This window comes from Zootoca vivipara, chromosome 3 (genome assembly GCF_965207765.1).
Source record: "Zootoca vivipara chromosome 3, rZooViv2.hap1.1, whole genome shotgun sequence".
In the NCBI taxonomy this organism is placed as follows: domain Eukaryota; kingdom Metazoa; phylum Chordata; class Lepidosauria; order Squamata; family Lacertidae; genus Zootoca; species Zootoca vivipara.
Window position 1 is genome coordinate 23,812,805 of NC_142586.1, and position 21,624 is coordinate 23,834,428.

Sequence of the window (21,624 nt, forward strand, 5' to 3'; positions counted from 1 at the left end):
TAAAAGAAAGGTTCCAACCTGTATGCGTGCAGGGATAAACTCAAAACTATATATTTTCCACCCAATCCCAGGTTGTAATTTTTAAGCGTTGACTTACTTCTGGAGTCAGCAACTTTAGATATACGTACAGGCACATGTCTTCTAGGGGTGGTGAATTTTTTAAAAAACTTGTTTCCCGTGTCCCCGATTTGTAACAATGTTGTGCAATGTTACAAATTGTGGTTGCTTGCAACTTGCCCTCCATGCCACCCTTTTGCTTAGTCATTCAGGACCCTGAAACCAGCTCAGTAGTACAGTGGTACCTCTACTTACGAATAACTCTACTTACGAATGTTTCTACTTACGAATGGAGCTCAGTCCGCCATCTTGGATGCGGTTTAGATAGGATTTTTTTCTACTTATGAATTTTTTCTCCCAATGCATTCCTATGGGATTCGACTTACAATTTTTTTCTACTTACAAATGTGTGTTTGGAACGCATTAAATTCGTAAGTAGAGGTACCACTGTATATGGGTTTTCTATGTACTTTTGCATAATATTTGTTTATTATTTTCACTGGAGGACTGCACCACAAAATTTGGAGAAGTGCAAATTTTGAAGGATAGCTGTATTTTGGTTCAAGAACTGAATAACGTAGGTTGATGTACAACATGAATGAAATTAATTTCTCCCCCATCATTACCTCTAGGATAGCTGTGAGTAACTCATGGCCCTTCAGACGTTGCGAGACCCCAACAGCCCACCTGTTATCAAGGGCCATTGGGATTGTAGTTGAGCAACATCTGTAAGGCCATGGATTACCTATGAACAGCTTGGGACCATCATGAGGGTACCTCAAGGTTAGATTTCCCCACATGAGCTTGTTTAAACATTAAGATAGCCTACAGAGGCCCTTATTCTCATTACATCTCAACAGTTCATTCATCAAGGGAAAATAGTTGTGTTTTGAACAGCCTTCATGAAGACTGTTTAAAAAAAAGTTGTAGACCAGTTAACTGTTAAAGGATATTTGTTTTGTTTTTTAAAAATAATTTATATTAAAGATTTCTAGGTGTGGTGAAACTTTGACATGGAGTATGTAATATCTGAATTAGCTTCAGCCCTCTGGTTCATCATGCATTTCCATTATGTCCGTCTATGCTAAATAGGTTGCCCGCCTCAGTTTAATACAAAGTAATTGATTGTCAGCAGAGTCAAAAAGGTCTATTCATTCATAGATAGCGACTATCTCTAGCACGTCTTCTGTTGATGGTGCTTTATCATCTATAATGCATCCTACTCAAGTCTGTCACAGACCTACAGCATTTGTTATTTATAAGCCCATCACAAGTCATTTGCAAATTAACAGCTGATCTTAAAACCTGTTCAACTAGCATGTAAGGAGGGAAGATAGTGCACAGCAGCAGCTATGCCCACTTAACATTACCTAACATGATGCTTTGCAGGCACAACATTGGCATTTATATGCTTGTGACCCGAACAGATATTCCAAAACAAATGTTCGGGATCAATATGTAGATCACATTATAAATCAGTATGCATAGGATACAATCCAGATAAATTAAGTAGGCTAGATCCTTATAAAATTCATTGGACTCCCAGCCCAATACTCCTATTCTATGCATGTTCACTCAGCTGCCCTGCTGAATTCAATAAGACTCCCTTCCAAGTAAGCATACGTAGGATTTCACCCTCAATAATAGTTAAATGCTTAGGTCTCAATGTAAACTGGGCATATCCAAATTCTTTTGCCCACTGGACGTATAAGCCAAAGGTACTCCTCCCGCAACTGCTGATGATTCACACATTTGCAGCACAAGATTTCTGCCCAATCCTCATCCTGTTTTGCTCATTCCAATATGGTTATACTTGGCTCTATCCTCATTACTTCCAATTTCTTTGTGCTGCAGCATTTGACCTACTTGCTTGCAAACAGAACTAATTCACTCCACTTGAATTTGTTTTCTCTATCCATTTGTGTTTGCTGTTGCACTATGCTTTATGATTTCCTAAAATCAATTTATTAAGCCTGAATGAGATGCTTTATGCAATTCAGGTAAACTGTGGACCATGTTTCGCCTCTGCCATATCCATTCGGTGATGCCTGGTAAGTCACCTTGCAGGCAGCACACCCTGCAGAGTTCAACCCTCTATTTAAACAACAGCAGCAGCTGCTGCAGCTTCCAAATGTGATTTTTAAAAGAGTTAATAAGTATGTGGCTTATTGGTAGGCTTCCTAGTACCTTTCCTGCACATGCATTTAAGTTTGTGTATTTCTCATTTGCGCCAAATGGAACAGACAAACTCATGATCAGTAAATACATCATAATCACTATATCACTAATATGGCACAACCTGCTTGAATCAATTTACGGTGCATGTGGATAGAATAGAAAATATGCAGATAGGATGGAAATAAAGCCAGGGTAGGAAACCTGTGGTTCTCCAGCTGTTCTTGAACTATGACTGCCACCATCCCTGAACAATGACCATGCTGGTTGGGGCTGATGGCTGTTGGCCTCCAACATCTGGAGAGCCACAGGTTCTCCATCCCTGAAACTTTGGAGATGTGAAAACGAACTCTTCACTCCCCACCCCAAAGCAAGTATCAGGTCAGGTTGAGGGTGAATTAGGACAATTTTGACAAGAAGTAAGTGAAGGAAAAGTATGGAATTATAGCCTGAGATGTAGAAAACAGATTTATTTGCCAATTTCAGCAAAAGCTTCACCATTAGCTAAAGTGGCACCTCAGGTAAAGAACAGTTTCAGGTTAAGAATGGACCTCCGGAATGAATTAGGTTCTTAACCAGAGGTACCACTGTATTTTGCTGCTCTCATGGGTCACATCATGTGCCTGCCTGGGCAAAAACCATACCTTGTGCAAAACCAGAATGTTTTACTTCATGAGTCTGTGTGACTGGATCTAAATATATAGATGTGGAAGCCTGACTTCCATAAATGAACATTTATAGGAAGCATTGCCATTTTAACTTTTTTTAAAGAACTCAAATATTTTGCTGAGGGGGAACTGAATTTTTGCTTTGACATACTATATTATAGGCTCTATAGTGATGTCCTACTTTTTCCTGGACCAACTTCCCAGACTTTAGTGAAAATACACTGAACTAATCAGTTTTTGGAATCACAACTAGGCAGTCTTACTTCTCTCTCCCTGTTGCATTTGCATTTCAATTCCTTCACTGTCTCTCATCCTCACCTTTAAGACTTTTCACCTTTCCCATCATGCCTTGACAAGGGTTTCTTTAGGGACCAAGTTGCTTCTTCACAGAGATTTTTTGGAATCCCAATTCAAAATATCCTGCCAATTTCAAATCTCTTACTCTCTGCAGCAATGGCAGAAAGTAGCAACCATTTTTCTGTGTACAGTTAATATAAACATATTCAGTTTGCAGCTGAGGCAGGCCTATTAATTCAGAAATATTTTAATAGCCAAGGACACCAAAGCCAGCTTGAGCTCTGTGACCCTTCCAATAGTCCCCTCTAATTACCACTTTGTCTCCTTAGAGTGGTTTCCTTGCTAGTAATAGGCTTTTCTGTCTTTCTCTGACTGCAGCAGCTATATGCCTGGCTGGCTAATTCTGGCTTCGGCAAAGGATGCTCATGACTGTAATCTGAATTAATTCTTTCAGGCAGATGTATATTTTAAGATACAAAAGCACAGAGACTAGGGGTACAGGCAATAGATAAACATAATGTTGTAAAGAAGTCATGGCAAGAGGAGAGAGCACTGATATTACTGTTTGGTGGGAATTATTTCATGCTCTCTGTCAATTTTTGTTTCAAAGCTATGACATTTTTTATGCCTTGCCTGCTATTGTTTTTGACCACTTAGTGAAACTCCACATACTGAAATTCTAGAAGGGAAAAATAATCTCTTTCCCTCCAGGCCAACTACCTTGGCACAATCAAAGGTCCCCAAAAGAAAGAGAGACTGACTGGTCATCTGGAAATCTTTCTGGAGCAAAGGTAAGCAAGATGTGGGTAAAATACATGTAAATTGATACTAAAAAGGAAAGGAGCTTCTGACTCTTCAAAAACTGCTTCTGCCTTTTCCTGAATTCCCTAAGCTGGTTACGGATATTTTCAAAATACCTCATATTTTGGAAACCCACTGCTTCTCAACAAAGTTCAAATTTCATAAATCAAATTAGATGGACCTAGGTTAAACTGACCATTTATGTTTGTGTACTGTAGTTTATTCAGTAGCAGGATTTGACTGCAAAGTTATGAATCTCGGGTGTGCAGTAGGATTAAAAGTATTCTTGTACTAAAAAAAATTACTGTTTATACAGAGGCTAAAGTGTTATGTCCCCAAGATGAAGCTAACATGGGTGAGATCCCTTCAGATACCCATGAACTGTGTTGCAACATTCTTTTACCAGTGGTGGACCTGGGTACTGTGGCACCCTGTAAGAAGCCAAAATTTGGTGCTCCAAAGATGGGTAAGGAGGCGTCTGGCTTTGGAAAGGAGGCATGAGACTCTGGCAGGGTCCCAGAGCCCTCTCACCTCCTCCCCAAAGGTGGGAAGATGCTAACTGGGCTTTGGGGAGGAGGCAAGAGGACTCTAGGACCCTGTCAGAGCCCTCACACCTCCTTCCCAAAGCTTTGCTTACCGGGCTTTGAGAGATGGCACCCTCTCTGAGAAGCACTCAGTGTGTGTGCATCACTCGCACAGCCCCAAATCCTGCTTTTACATACTGATAGTGTTGTATACTGTTTATGTACGAGAGGGGGGAAAACTCCGGAATGTGGCTGAGAAATTCACAGTGTTATTAGGGATGGACGTATAATGTATGTCTCTGACCTTCTCTCTTGCTGCAGGAATAAATAATTTATGGCTTTGCTGTGCTGCCTGAGTATCCGGGGAAAGCCAAATTATGACTGTGTCAACTCTTCCTTCCTGGCTATTAATGGGAACAAGGGAATGGACAGAGGATTGGGGATATTGATGCAATTCCGTTCCATGCTTCCATGATCAGACTCTATGAGGCACATAGGCGCTTCTTCTATCCTGGCCCTGCTGCTTAAGGACACAAAGGGAATGTATGGGTATAGTTGTTAACATTAGTGCACAAAGAAAGAAAGCTACAGAACAGAAATAAGTAGGTAATAAAGGAGTAAATAAACAAAGATCATTGGCTCTCCAGTAGCAAAAGCTTTAGAACAGACTTTTCCTTGTCAAATATCTGTGGACATTCTAAACGAAGTGTCTCTTGCATGGAATAGAGAGGTATTGCTTACCTAGACCTATATGATACATTCCCACTGTTAAGGAATCAACTTCCTTTGAAATCCAAAAAAAAATAAATGTATTTATGGGTGGGTGTGGGAGTAGTTTTCATCTCAACTAGCTTTTCACTGCTTCTAGTAAAGTTGCTTGGTCTGTGATTCTGAGATTGTCACTAGCATCTATTGTGACGGATAACATATGAACTATCTCTCCCATTTTATTTTATTTTTCCCCACTTGATGAAGCAGGAAATCCTACTAGGCTACTCCAGCAGGAGCACTTATTAATTATTTGAAGACTTATTGATTACACAAGGACAGGAAAGGGCATTGCAGGTCCTGTGACAAGACTAGCTAGATGCCAACAATTGGGCAGGGAGGTAAAGGAAGTGGGAGAAAGTTCTAATATGTTAGAAAAGCTCCCCAGCTGCACAGCTCATTTATAATACTTTTGTAAGTCGTGAAATCAGCCCAACATTTCTCATGAGCAGATTTAAACAGAACCTTACTATCTGACCAACCACCTTGTGACCATTTTGTTCCCTTTACATGCTATAATTGGCACTCCACGGTAAGACCCCCCCCCCCAAAAAAACTCATAACCTTACTAATCATTCCTTGACAATTAGGAGATAAGGACAGTGGTGTTTGTTGGCTTGTGCCATTACAACCCCCACCACTTATATAGAGCGCTTGAATTTTAAAGCACTCCACACACCTTATCTTCTTACAATCTTTACAAGAGGCCTTTAAGGTAGGCCAGCGCTACTACCCTCATATTGCAGACACTGAAGCAAGGGCTAAGAGAAAGTAAATGTAGGCTCATCACAGAGATGAACTTCAAACTGAGTGATTCTTGATTCACGCTTGAGCAGCGACTTTCTTACTTCCTTTGAGTGGAAGGAAGGTCACTCTGAGGGCAGATTTAAGGATTGTAGGCTGAGTTCTCCCCCACGTCATCCACAATGGATTGCTTTTCAGTTCTGTTCTTAGGACCAACGCTCATTCGTGATGTGGAGAAAGTTGTTAAATATTTTCACCAGTCCTATAATACCAGGACTCTCGGGTATCCAATGAAACTGATGGGACATTCACAGCAATCAAAATAAAGTACTTCTTTACCAGATGCAGATGCGGGGAACATTTGACTCTCCAGATGTTGCTGCAATGTCTGTCATCCCTGACTATTGAGCAATGCTGACTGGAGCTGATTAGAGTTAGTCCAGCAACATCTGGAGGCACACAGTCATCACAACTAGTAGTCACTGATAGAATTATTTTCCATTATTTTGCCAGTCCCCTGGAAGCCACCCAAACTAATGCCCATCCACCCATCTTGTGACAGGGAATTACTGGCCTAGCTCAAGAAACAGGATTCCTTGAGGCTTGTCTTTGAAGAAGGAAAAAAAAGACTGAGGTTGATCTACATGTAGCAATATTTGTTTAAATCAGTCAGCTGTCTCTTTCAAGATGCTTGCTTTGGGGATAAATGCATCCCTGCACCATTTATTTATGCCATAATGTATTTGCAAAATAAATGTGAACACTGGGCAGTAATTCTGCATAGACAAAAGGGAACCAGGCAGTGTGCCCATTCTAAGTAATCTCCACGCTATCTCCATATGAAAGTTGATAAATCTCCTTCCTGTGAGTCTTACTGCTGCCTTACTGTTTTATGTAGGGGGGCAAGTTCATAATATTTTGATGGAGTATCCACACTTCGGTAGGAGTTAAGTCCAAAATGCTTATGGATAGTTTGTGAAGGCAGATGTGCATATGAACAAGTTTTGATAAATCCTACCTTCGGATTCTCATATATATATATATATATATATATATATATATATATATATATGAGAACTGAAGGGAGGGGTAAGACTTTTAGGGTCATCAAAGAGCAACGATATACACATGCTTTTAAACAATGACAATAACAACAGCAAAAGAATAAGGGTAAATTGTTTTTGTACAAATGTAATACATAATAGTGTTATTTTTCTAAGCTATGCCTGATTTGAAAACTAGAACCTATTTTTTTTTCATTTCCTTACTTTATATTAGAACCATGTCACTAGTTAACATGATTATGCTGCAGTTGCACTGAAATCCCTTCATGTGCTACTTAGTTTTCCCCACTAATATGATGAGTTATTCATAATTTGCCAGAATAAAAAAGTGGCACCCCTAGTGATAATATCCATCCTGTATCTCATTAAATATGTCACATTTTCACAATAATGTGAGTTGGGAGGGGCGGGAAAATATTAATGTGTGCAAGATTTATAAAGATAGGGGGGGGGGGAGTCTTGCAGATCTAAACCAGATCTAACCCACACCCCTTTAAGGAAACATAAATATAGATTTGTATAGCATCATTATAAGAAATAGGTGAGTGTTTTCAACATTTGTATTGACCCTCCTGGGAGTTCTAGAATCAACCTGATTCTTCCTGACCCTAAGGGGTTTATGAAATACCTGGAGCACAAGCCATCTTGAATGTCTTCATATGATATAGGCTAAATGGTGCCTTGGAACATCTGTTCCTGGAGCTCCTCCACCGGAGATTTCTTTCTATAATAGAAAAGCTTTGTGAAACAGTCTTTGGGAACCATCTACCACCTGATGTGATTTCCTCTCAGAAGGAGGAAAAACAGGTCGCTTAAGTTTGGCCTTGCAAATTAAACGGGACATTAATACTAATTAAGCAATAACCACCACAGAGGACTGCAATCCTAGAACAGTTCCCCCTCCCCCAACAATGACTCATTCTGCCATGTTACATAGGATTTATAGGATAGGTGATTTCAAGGGGGGTGGGGCTCATAATTTCTTCCGGGGTAAGGGGTGAGATGCAAAGGAAATTTGAAAGATTAGCCATTCTTTTAATGACTAGGGTAGAGCAGTTATGGCCTTTCAAGGGTGTAACAGAACTTTTTGAAGACAAGGTATATATATATATTCAATCAAGGAGACTCAATATACTTAATGATATACTAAAGAAGGCTTCTTTAAACAGTTGAAAAGGAATTTTAGGGGTACATCTTATTGCTGAGGTGGAAGTCTTTGGTTCTCTTTAATTGGTATTTTGAGATTTGTAAGAGTGTTGCTTTAGTATGCTTTGTATATTTAATCAAAGACCAGGAGTGGAATTTCATAAGAGCCTAACTGCTTTTGAAATACTTATCTTATTTATATACCTCAGGATCTATGCTGCTAAAATCCCACAAAACCTTATGAAAATTTAGGTGCACTAATGTAAATCCATTGAAATTAGATTATTTAGAGAATGAACCTAGAGAATAAACTCAGAGAATGAACCTAGAAGGTCACAAAAATCAAGATCCCAAAGGACTGGGGCTTTTTTTCAGCCAGAAATTGCTGGAACTCAGTTCTGACACCTCTCAGATGGGCATCATCTCTCTTTTGCTAATTATCTATGCCCTTGTTGGTCTTAACCACCTTCAGTGCTAAGCAAGACCCACTAATCAGATCTGAATGTTGCTTCAGCCCTAACCACAATGAAAACCAGTTGCCAATGGGTGGTGGGAATAAACCTATACAATTCCACAAAACCCAATCTCACTCTCTTAACCATGCTTAACAAATCTGGAGTGTTATGTCTATATCGACACAGACTTGTATTTAGGGGGTGAAATACATTTCTCCTGACTTGCTTCGTTAATACACAATCTTAAATTAAACTAGCAAAACCTTCACATTTCTTCAAGAAACAAACGTTTGTGTTATATTCGGTTATTTGTTTCATGATATCTTTGTGCACTAACAAGCAACAAGTGTGTTGTCTAGTTATATGTGAAGTTTCAAAGAACACAGTGATATAATTGTATTTCTATAGTACTACCTGTATATAAACCTCTTTCCTGCATTTCTACCTTTGTCAAGCATTGTTTTTGCCAGATTCAGGAATTGAAAGGTTATTTCTTATGATTAGAGGCAGTGTATTCCTCTACCATTATACACTCCAGTTCCTGTTTCTAATAGGAACTAGCTGTGCACAAAACAAATACCCAGAAAGCAGTAGCAGTTATTGGCTACTGATTCAGGTCACTTGACCATGTAGCTGTGTAGGGAATCAGGAAAAGTAGTGTGTTCCATAATATATCAGTAGCAATAAATTTATTTCACAAGGTTGTCTAAATTCTAAGTAAGTTTGTTTATTCTCATTATTTTGGATAGCATAGATAAATTCTTTGCTATCAAACAGTCCAATCCTATGCATGTATACTCAGAAATAAGCTACATTTCTATCCAACAGTGCTTACTCACTAATAATTATGCATAGTTCCAAATTATTATAAGGTTTGTTGTACTCCAGAAATTCTCCTGTCTGTACAATTGGCCTTCTTAACTTAGTTGTAAATTCAAGTTCCAAATTATCAAAGAAAGAGAATCTTTTTTCTTATATTTTTATTGATTGATTAGAAATGTGATTTTACCCAACCAAAAATGTGTGCCCTGGAAATGGGAACAAAATACTTTTTAGATGGCTCATTATTATTATTTTTATTATTACTGTGTGAATATTCATTTTCATGGCATTACGGTATGATCTGATTACTGCAGGAACTACTGTATTGAAGTTAAACAATTGGAAACCAGTGTTTAAAATAACACCAGCTATTTTAAGAGTCCACAGAACTTGAACAAATGCCTTTGGTTTAATTGTATTAGCAATATATTAACTGGACGTCCAATGAGTGTCTCCTAACTTGTTGAATGGTGTATACATTTTTAACAGGGATGCCTATGTAAATCTGCCAGTCTCCATAGTTTTAATAAAATCAGCTAAAGTACACAACATCCAAGTCTCAAAGAACCAAAGTAGGTACCACTTGTTCCTTGCCTAAAAAAGGGTGTAGTTTCAAATTTTCGAAAGGGAAGATGCCCATATTGCATTGCCAAGAGCACCTGCAAACATGTGGCCATATCTATATGAGAAGCAAACGATTACTATGAAGGAGACAAGTACAACAAACAAACATGGAATTTCCCCAACACAGATATGTGCAAACATAACCATTTGCTTCCCAAGTTTTTTGGCTGGTCTCGTGGCATTGATAACTCCAAGCATCAATACAGCCACACTTCTCTGCAAGAATTTTGGGCATGCAGGAGTCTAAGCTACACATTTTGAAAATTGGACTGCTAGCTGTTTCAAGAGCTATTTGTAGGAGAGTCATCTGAAAATGATTGTTAAGAGAATGCAGTGAGGACAGTTGTCAGCATATAGCAGAGAGACTGAAGCAGAGTGACTAGTGTTAGCCTTAAAGAAAGATGCACTGCTAAATCCCATAATACCATACTGGAAGATTAACCCAAAATGTGCATGGTGTTTATCTATGCATTACCACTTTCTTCTTCCTCTTCTTCCTCTTCTTCCTCCTCCTCCTCCTCTTCATCATCCTCTGCTTCATCTGCTTCCTCTTCCTCCTCTTCCTCCTCCTCCTCCTCTTCAACCTCCTCCTCATCCCGATCTACTTCTTCATCCTCCTCCTCGTCATCATCAACTTGCTCATTATCATCTGAATAGTCCTCTTCCTCCTCCTCTTCTTCCTCTTCCTTATCATCCATTTCCTCAGTTCCATCTGTTTCATAACATTCATCTACTGAAGAGTTGTCCGTTTTAACTACAAATGATTTTCTTTTAGGAGCCGGTTCTTGGGGTTGCTTCTCTTGCGTCTTTCTTTTTTTTGCCAAAGGACAGCCGTAAACACTGTTCAGAAAAACAAACACATGTTATTGCACCGTCTGCCAGACCACCTGTGATCAAAGGGGGGGGGGACCTGTTTTGATGCAATTGGTTGTTTAAATGCTAATTCTCCCAACATAAACCTTTGCTTTAAAGATGGCTACAAGACAGAGATGTGGAAATATTAAGAGCTGTAACTAATGAGCTTACAAAAGTGACTACTGCAATTCTTATTCCATTAACTCATAAAATAAAAGTGTTCAAGTCAAAAGTCATCAAGTCCAATCCCTTGCTGATGAAGGAAACCCATTCCTGCTACATCCCTGAAAGAGACTATCCATCTTCTGCTTTATCTAATGAATGAGACTATACCGGCCTTAAAATTCTGAGCTGTGCACTTTTCAAGTATTGTTTGAAGTCATATTCTGGTTTATAGAAACACAGAGCTGAAGTCTGATGAAAGCAGAAGAGAGTGGTACCATTACTTCTTCTGATCTAGATACCATACTTCTACTGGTGTAACCTGGAGTTGCACTATCCTTTAAAACTGCCACAGTGCACAGGTGACTCGTGTTTAGCTCATAGTCTACTACAGGCATCCCCAAACTCGGCCCTCCAGCTGTTTTGGGACTACAATTCCCATCATCCCTGACAACTGGTCCTGTTAGCTAGGGATGATGGGAGTTGTAGTCCCAAAACAGCTGGAGGGCCAAGTTTGGGGATGCCTGGTCTACTAAAACCCCAACATCACTGTCAAATGTATTGCCATAGCTGCCAAGTCTCCCGCTGAAAAATGCGGGATCAGCAGTGGCGCAGCACCGGAAGTCGCTTCTACTCATGTCTGGACACGCGTAGAAGCGACTTCCGGTGCTGCGCTACCCATGTCTGGGCACTGGAAATCGGGCAGCGGCAGGACCCAAAATTGAGCCTCCCTGGCAGGTAAGAAATCCGGGGGATTCACGAGATTTTTCCCAATCCAGGCTGCCAGCGGGAAACGGTTTAAAATACGGGGGTTTCCCGTGAAAAACGGGAGACTTGGCAGCTATGTGTATTGCTCTCCAACCAGGAGCCATTCATTGTGTATTTGGGCATCTGCTGTTTCCTGTCTAAATGCAGAACTTCACATTTATCTCTGCTGGTGCTCATTTTGTTAGTTTTGGCCTAGTTCTTCGTTCTGCCAAGATAATATTGGATCCTGTTTCTGTCTCTGAAGGTATAAGCTGCTCTACTCAATTTGGTGACATCTGCAAATCTGAAGAGCAGCCCCTCCACTCCAAGTCAGTTAATAAAGATGTTAAACAACACTGGGCCTGTGAAAGAACCCCGAGGCAACCCAACTTTGTCATTATTCACCAGGCTGATGTAGCTTTTCTCCAGGTGCTTTTCACTAGGATCTACAGCAGAAATGGATGTCACCCCCAGTGTCCTTGCCTCACTTTCCCAATAATTAACTAATACTACAGTCGCCAACAATCTTGCTCTCAAAATAGTTACCCAGGTGCATAGCTGCCAAGTTTTCCCTTTTCTCGTGAGGAAGCCTATTCAGCATAAGGGAAAATCCCTTAAAATAAGGGATAACTTGGCAGCTATGCCCAGGTGATTTCTGATAAATAAGACATATTCCAGCTAGCAAATTCTGAACAGAGGAAACCAAAATGTATACCATAGAGCTGGGGAGGGGGAATCCAATCAAGCTTCTGTATAAAGGCAGTAGTGCAGTATTAACAGCTATTAACATCTCAGCAAACCATGACATCAAATCTAAGTCAGGTTCAGCCAGTTTTTAAAATTGTATCTTAGCCAATAACCCAGTGGCATATCATCCCTGAACTGTATATAGCAGCCAAATAAATAATTTGCACACCATCAGTCTGGATCTTACAGACTAAAGTTGTTAATGTGGGTTCCCCCTCCCCCCAAAAAACACACATCAATACCTTGGATGGGATTCAACTAACTAGTCCAGCTAGCAGAAGGGCTTCAATTACTGCAGTGGGGATTTCTCCCCTCTCCTCCCATGTACCTCCTAAAATTGGCTGGGGTGTGGGAGAAAAGTTTGTGGTGGGAGGATCTTTCTGTCTGGTAAGCAGAAAAGACAGAACTAAAAATTCCTAGAAATTTGTGGGAAGAAGGGATAGACTGTTACTTGGGAATTGCAGCTCTGTGAAGAGAATAGGGGGTCACCCCTCTGCCCCTTTAACAAATTGCATTTCCCAGCATTCTTTGGGGAAAGCCGTGACTGTTGAAAGTGGTATCATACTGCTTTAAATGTATAGTGTGGATGGGGAATTAGTTCTTTATAAAAATGAATCCTTGGCTCCATATTTCATTAACATGTTCATTTGGAGATTTATGGAATGCTGTTGATTTGACTAATTAAAAACCTCCCACAAGCTGTCCAGCCAGTCTTGTTTTGAAGGTATCTCCTTACATTTCCAGTGATGACCAAAAATTTGTTCAGCCCCACTGTTACACTGAGCAAGATCGTAGTTACATTAACATTAGTGGTTTTGTACAATTAATTTCTCTGAATTATTCAATGCAAATAATGAAAAGGGGGTGAGATTCATAAATAAACAAATACCTAAAAGAAATGAATAAAAAAGTTCAATAAAGTGAGAAAGGATAGGACAGGGTCCCCAAACTAGGGGCCGGGGGCCGGATGCGGCCCAATTGCCTTCTAAATCCGGCCCGCGGATGGTTCGGGAATCAGCATGTTTTTACATGAGTAGAATGTGTCCTTTTATTTAAAATGCATCTCTGGGTTATTTGTGGGGCCTGCCTGTTGTTTCTGCATGAGTAGAATGTGTCCTTTTATTTAAAAAGCATCTCTGGGTTATTTTATTTAAAAAGCATCTCTGGGTTATTTAAAAAGCATCTCCAGCCCCCCACATTGTCTGAAGGACAGTGGACCGGCCCCCTGCTGAAAAAGTTTGCTGACCCCTGGGATAGGAGGTGAGAAAGAAAGAAAGAAAGAAACCCACTCAGTTATTATCTGCAATTGACTGAACAGGAAGCACCCAGTAAAATGTTATAAAGGAATATATTTCTTTTTTTCTATCCTTATGCAAGCTTATATAAAACATCATCTAGAACTAGAAAAAGATTAGAGCCATGGGTGGTTCATCATCAGTGCTTTGCGTTTACAGGTATGGACCCAAGGACAGTTTGTAGATTTATTGCCATGTTAGTTTTGAGAATCCTTGGAAAAGACCCTGATGTTGGGAAAGATTGAGGGCACTAGGAGAAGGGGACGACAGAGGACAAGATGGTTGGACAGTGTTCTCGAAGCTACGAACATGAGTTTGACCAAACTGCGGGAGGCAGTGCAAGACAGGAGTGCCTGGCGTGCTATGGTCCATGGGGTCACAAAGAGTCGGACACGACTAAACGACTAAACAACAACAACAAGTTTTGATAATAATGGTAGTACTCTTGCAAATGGCTGCACACTGTGCAAACATTGTGTGGGACTTTATGTCCATACTGATCAAGGAATGAAAGGTGTTCTAAAAACCCTAGGAAGAGCTGGGTTGCAGAATGGCCCTGCAGGTAAGCAACTTTCATGCTACAAACATGGGTGTGTTATTAATAAGAGTATTCTTTAAAACAGGCACCCCCAAACTTTGGCCCTCCAGATGTTTTGGACTATAATTCCCATCACCCCTGACCACTGGTCCTGTTAGCTAGGGATCATGGGAGTTGTAGGCCAAAACATCTGGAGGGCCGCAGTTTGGGGATGCCTGCTTTAAAATAAGGTGAGAAGAGGCATTGAATATTTCGCTGTCTGTGGACACACTAGGTTCTTCACTCATGTACTGATAGCAAAATAACCACCCACTGCTACACTTCACATTTTTCCTCTGTTATCTCTGTGCAATAAATTGCCACATGTGAAGTTGTTCCATTTTTTTAAAAAAAAAACTAGGATTCCGAAGATAAGCAATCATAAAAATAGTTATGGCCTGCCAACTCACTAACAGCTGAAAGACTGAAGAACTGGATCTTAATAAACAAAAAACCCAAACTTTGCTGTTCATTGGGCAAAAATGACACATGCAGTGCTACTGATGAACTTAATGATCAGGACCAAGCAGATAGGTGAAGCAGAAAATCAAATTAATTCTGGTAGTCATTTAAAAATTAAATGGGATGCAGAGTACAAGAAAGGCGGGGGGGGGGACCAAGTTCATACTGAAAGCAGTGTTGGCCGCATGTATTACATGGAACAGCATATGCACAGCGGGAGCTCAAAAGATAAGGAGAGGATGTTTTCTTCAGAAAATGATATGTTTAAGAAATATATTTTCAGCATTTACAATGGAATTACAATGGGTGCAACAAAAATTTTAATCGTGTGGAAGAAGTTGAAATTTTAAAATGGCACCATCTGGAACGGCGAATGTTTTCATGTTAAAAATCTGCTCAAGAGGACAGCATTCAGGTGAAATTTTTTCATATAGGGTTTGCACCCAGACCCCAGAACCCCACCAAGAGCACCTTTGTCTTGTCTACACTAAGTTTAAATTAGTTAGTGCTCAGAAAAGCACAACAAACCCTCTTCTTTCTCTTTCCTGCTCATTCTGCTTTCTCAGCGCATGGTATTGAGTAAACTCTATGGCAACATTATCTATAGCCATAGCGATATGCAGAAAAATATTACATTCTTAATGAAATAATACATAATTTCTATGTTATATTTTAATAATGTATTTTAAAATGATGCCTTAAGCTCTTCATGAGCACTGAATTAAAACAGCACTGACAGTATCGTTTAATAATAATAATAATAATTAAGGATACCTTGTAAGAAAAAGTGCATTTAAGATATGGAACCCACTTCCCAAACAGGTAGCTCTAAATCTTTTATTGCTATTAATTTTCCACATCATTAATTTACGATTATTTCTAAGTTGTCCATGTAATAAAACTCAAGGTTTTATTATGAAATGTTACATTTCCCAAGAAACCCCTTAATGTTGCAACCTGTCTCATCTCTTTTTTACTTTCCCTGGCTTTTGTCTGTTTACCACCTAGCTCTTTGCTTGATCTTCCTCCTCAGTTTCATGCTCCCTCACCCTGCCTTGAAGTCCTCCCTTCAGTCCACCCACTCTTACTCTCTCGTCTTCCCTCTCTCCTTCATAGTACGCTCCCATCCAACTATCCAACCAATGTTCTCTCTCAGAGGCTCCCACCCAACCGCTCTCTCTCTCCTGCCACCTCTTTCACTCCCATTTTCAATCAAAGTCTCCCCGCAAAGTCACTTCCGGTCTGACTGGCTCGCCTTCCAGTCAGACCACCAACAACTCAATTTACCAGAGAGGATGCTTCCTTGTCTACACCATTTGACAGTTAGAGCAAGAGAGGGACATGCATTGCATGTCGAGGTCCCCAATCCTCCCTCAAATAAAACACAATTCACACAGAATTTTTGTTTAAGGTTTTCGGCATAATTTTTTTGGCCACAACATTATTGATTACAGAATGTGAGTGGTTGCTTAGGCATTGGTTCGCAACTATCTGTTCCCGCCTAGAGGTAGGAACAGAACTGACATCCGCAAGCCTGTGAAAGTCAATAAGGGAAAACATTTTGGGGAGAGAATAGAGCTGGGTGCCAGGCCCTCACCTCTCCCTCAATGCTCCCAGGGGCTCTTGCGTGGCCCCAGCCCCTTGACAGGGGTTCAGACAAGAGCATGGCGAGCCCCTAAATTCCTTTAATGGAATAGCCTTGCAGCAGCAGCATTGGAGGGGGAGGCACAGCCAACCATACCCCCTCCACCAACCAAATTTAACCGCAACCTTACAAGTTGTGACGATTTGCTTTGCAGTAGGCAAAAAACCAAATGGCACCGGCCAATCAGCAAAATGGAAAAAATCCTACCAGGCCTCTGCCCCAAAGCAGACGACCCCATGGCAGGCATAGCAAGGTCAATGTGAACAGCCCTAAATATAGGGAGGGTGGGCAGGTGATCTGATGCGCGCAGCGAAAAGAGGCAGCTCAACGCTGCGTGCAGGGAATAAATAGCCCCTTGGCTGTCAATCATAAATTACAACATCAAATTCTCCCCAACGACCAAGAGGTGCCCAATAAGATTCGTGGCCATCCAAACTAACCCACCCAGCAACAGGGATGTCTTGTTTGCCCCCACCACAACACGTGCTCTCCATGAAGGAGAACACGCTTTGAAAGAACAGGGAAGTAATGCATGAGTGTTTGGCATAACTATGGGTGGAAGATCAAGACTTTATGCCTAAACAGGAATATGATGTGCACATATAGATACAGTAATGATATTATGTCGATTTAACATAATTCTAAACTAGCATAATTCTAGCCTTGCACAGTCTATAAAAACTGAACTACGACATTAACTGTCATTTAATGACATTGGCAGTACAGGCCCACTATACTATTTGTTTGGGGAACAACATGGTATATTTATTGTAAAACTATTGTTGATGTGGAATCAGTGGCGGATAACCATTCTAGTTATCCACTACTAATTCTGAATCGACAATAATTTTACAATAAATGTACAACATTGTTCCCCAAATTAATTTTATTCAAGACTGAGCAAAGGCACACTTTTATTCATATATTTCAAAAAAAAATCAACAAGAAAATTATATGAAGAAACTTTCCTATAATGCAAAGGTGTGAACACTATAAGGCAACAACTTAAATTACTATCAAAAAAGTAGGTGGGGAAACAGTAGGAAGAAAACTGCAGCTAAATCAGGGACACAAGATTCTCACATCCAACTCAAAGTATAATACATTGTTCTGTCTCTTACATGGTTGGTTAGGAATCATTCAAGTGTGTAATATTCTGAATTGTAGTTAGAGGATTGAGATGTTATACATTCCCGATTTCAGAGGGAGGGAAAGGGATTGTAGCTTTTCTTAGCACAGGGGTAGAAAGTTATATTCAAGCAACTTAGAAGAGACAGTACCTTAGCATTCCATAGTGCCATCAGCTACAATCTGGTTCTTTAAAAATATGAGGTTTTATTGCCATACCTTTAAGAAACATTATGATGAACTGTAGGTTCAGTTTGCATTTCCTTTTCCTTTCTTACTCAGTAGCTTTGTAATATAACCACTCTTTCTTAAGTTGGGGGCAAACATTCATTGTGTGCCGGGTTTCCAACTTGAATAAAAATTGGGGGGAGGGGGGGAGTGTTAAGCCCGTTTCACATAATTGATCGCAAGATGTGGCAGGCAAGCACACCATTTGAATGGCAATGCCCATCAACTTTGGTGGGAGGGGGGCTGCTGAGGAGGAGGCTGATCTGGCACCCAGGAAGTGTGCCGCAGCTGCTACTGCCCCTTTGACAGTGGGCAGTGACTTACTTGCAGGTTCTGCTGCCTTTGTGGATCTTGGCACCTGAGGTGAAGCACTTTACCTTGTGTCATGGGTGGACTGGCCCTGCCCCACAGCCTGCTACAAGGGAGGTTTGGATGGCAGCCTAAGTCTACTTTTACAGATGATATATTTTTTTATAAAAACAAACAAACTACAACACAAAAAAACCCAGACCACAACCTTGACTGAATATGTGGATATTTTTCCTCACAGGATAGGATGAGTGAGAAAGATTTCAAAGTGTACCTTAAGAGAGCTATGGAGTGATAATAATATGCCCTGGAAGCTTGCATTGCTTCCTGCAGTCAAACAGTAAAAGTAAAGAAAAAGCCAATAATCAGAACCGGCGCTAAAATTAGCAAATACCAAAATTCAGGTCAAACAGATGTGTCCCGACAACCAGCAATTTCCCCCAAAATAGTGCCAAGTCTTACTGAAATCTTGCTAATACAGTTACTGTAATCTTATTTGTTTCTATGTGCTCCTTTTATGGTTCTGCTATTAGCAGTCTGTATTCTCATGACATCTTATTTAAAACCCTGTTCGTACCAAGTTACAAGGTTGTACTGAATGCAGTACTCATGCAGTGGGAATTCCTGGTGCCCACCTCCTCCTTCCAGCCTCCTGTGACATTGAAAAGCTAAGAGACCCTCAACAAAGGTCTAGAGTGTGGGGGCAGGAAGCTATAGCAGGAGGAGCTTTCAATATACTCTTGCCCAAGAACTGAGACTTCCTACAGAGGCCCTTCTCACTGTCCCTTCAGGTATCCATGAGGAGACAGTGCATGGGGGCAGCTTTTCTGTGCTGGCCCCCTGCTGCTGGAACTCCCTCTCCCAAGAGTTCTTTACAAGTCTTTCACTGCTTCAAACCTTTCTTTTGGAAAGCTTCTTCAACTTTCGCTAAACTATGGTTTAGATGCCTGAACATGGCTGATGTCTCTCAATGGAACCCGACACATAAGGTTACTGTGAGAACAAGAACAGAGAATCCCATGTATATCAAACCTGAGCTTCTTGGAGGAAATGTGGATTACATACGTAGTGTCGTGGACTAGCTGGATTCAGAGGAATCGTGGGAGGCAACCATTGGGGCAGGGTAAGAAGGGGGTGGTGGGGATTGGTGGTGGGATGATGATGTATGGTCAGAGGGAGAAGAGGGAGAAGACTGGGAGGAGGAGGTGTCGGAAGCTGAAGAGGCTGTGGCAGAAGGCAGTCCAGAATTAGGGGCAGGAGAGGAGGGGGCAGGAGGCTTCTGAAGAATCCAGGGGGTCCCCCCCCTCCTGCTTGAACCAGCTCCCCTTCCCCCTGAACTCTTAGAACACACAGAGAAATGAAAAAGGGCAGAGCAACAAGAGGGAGGACAATGGAGCCTTAGGCTGCCAGGGGAAGGAACTTGGCTAGGGGAAGAGCCTTAGACAATGGTAGGAAGGCAGGGACCTTCAATCCTTGCAACTGCTTCATTGGGGCAAGACCTACTGGGAAGAGGTTGATGTGACCACTAGGACTGGGCTGTTTTGTTTTTGTTTTTTAATAAAGAGTTAACTTCAATGACATCAGGTACTTTATTGTTTTATTACTGACCTACACCTGATTCCAGTTCCTGATATGTAATAATTATTAGATAGTGAAGAGAGTTTTTATCATCCTAGAAAATAAACCAATGTTACCGTATTTATGGGAAAGATATGCAAACTGTAGACATAAGAGTGTGTTGCATAGCTCTTTTAGGGAAAGAAATGTGGTTCTCTTCACTAAAATAAGTAATTCCAAAAAAATATGAAGAGTTGGTCCAAAATTGATCCATGCCACTGCCAACAGAAAGTCTTCTACTGTTGGGATAAGGATTACGTTATTATGTGCAGAAGTAAAGAGCCGCACTGAATTGGTTGTACTGAACCCAGTCATAGTAATGACTAGCTCTTCACAGTGCTGCTTATTTAGACACCTCAAAATATTTTACAGATGAGGGCGACTGTCTAGTGTCTCTGTTTTACAGATGCTGAAAATGGAAGGGAGGGAGAGAGGGAGGGAGGGAGGGAGGGAGGGAGGGAACGACTTACTCAACATGTGAAGATTGGCTTGGTATCCCTCTTAGAGCCACTTTAAGAAGTTGCTCTCACACTATCTGTTTCTATCAGCAAAGTGAGCACATTATGCTATCAGCAGAGCCAGCCACTCTTTAAAAAAAGAAGAAATCTGCTGTAGGTAAGAGGACAAATCTATATGGATATTTGCAGAAGCCTCTTGAGAAAATTATCTTACTGGGTACTGCTGCTTCTTTTTCTTCCCTTTCCTGCAACACACACAGAGCCCTCATTTATTTGGTGGCTGTTACAGCAACACATCCCCTCTGGTTGCCCCCTTGTAAAGCTTCCCACATCAGACAATGTGGTGGCAAGCAAAGCACTGATGGAGGAGCATGTGCCCAACACCTGCTGTTCAGAAGAAGAAAAAAACAAGTTACCATCATGGAAACACCTAATTCATGCCAGAGACTTCTGTGCAAATTCTACAGCCCAAATCTGCTATCACTGTCATGGCACAGATGGACCATTCAGCACCTTCTGACACCATCCTTCTGACACATCTTTCCTTCTCTATCCTGCTCACTGTTGCACTAAAACACACAGGGGCTATTCTTCAGTTCCTCCTAGCTGTGAATTTCTAAATGTTTGAAAGAAAAATTCTAACCACGCTGAGATCACCAGCCTGCCTTCTCTTTATTTACACACTCTGATGCGGAAGCCTTGTCTCCAAATTCAGGAGTAGGCAGCGATTACTCACTGGTGAAGGAAAGGCAATTTGCACATCCTCAGAGGCACCCTCTCCCCATTTCACAGCACAAGATTCCAGGACCCTCCAGTTCGTGTAGCAGGGCTGGGAAAGACCTCTGCTAGTTCACCGCCAGTTCATCAGAGACAATATGCACTAGGCAGATCAATAGTTTGGCTCAGTAAGTATAAGGCAACTTTTATGTCCTTCATGTCTTCCAGAGCTTACTTCTGAAATTCTAAACAGGTTTGAGATGAAATATCTGATTCATCATCCCTAATGGCAAATTAGGAGCCAATCTTAGGGGTGTACACTTCCTTCCTTCTTCGGTGGAGCAAGATTTAATTTCCACTTAGTTCAACAGAACCTATTCCCAGGTAAGCAGGTTCAGGGTTGCATGCATGCCAGCAAAACCATGATTTGCAAACCTACTTGAAACCATGGCCAAAATTCAGTAGTTAAATTGGTTCAAATAAAGCCACGAACAGACAAAGGAAGGATTTGTCTCTATATAAAGGAAAGAAA

General features: G+C 40.9%; 1 protein-coding gene across 1 annotated transcript in view; it reads right to left on the reverse strand.

The window, feature by feature from the left end:
- The window catches only part of MYT1L (myelin transcription factor 1 like), a 178,030-nt gene that overhangs the window by 72,935 nt on the left and 83,471 nt on the right, over positions 1-21,624 (reverse strand). Inside the window, exons 5-6 of the mRNA XM_088665685.1 lie at positions 10,621-10,985; positions 7,727-7,822 (exon numbers count right to left, since the gene is read on the reverse strand). Coding sequence (XP_088521811.1) covers positions 7,727-7,822; positions 10,621-10,985 — 461 coding nt within the window. The remainder of the gene's footprint in view (positions 1-7,726; positions 7,823-10,620; positions 10,986-21,624) is intronic.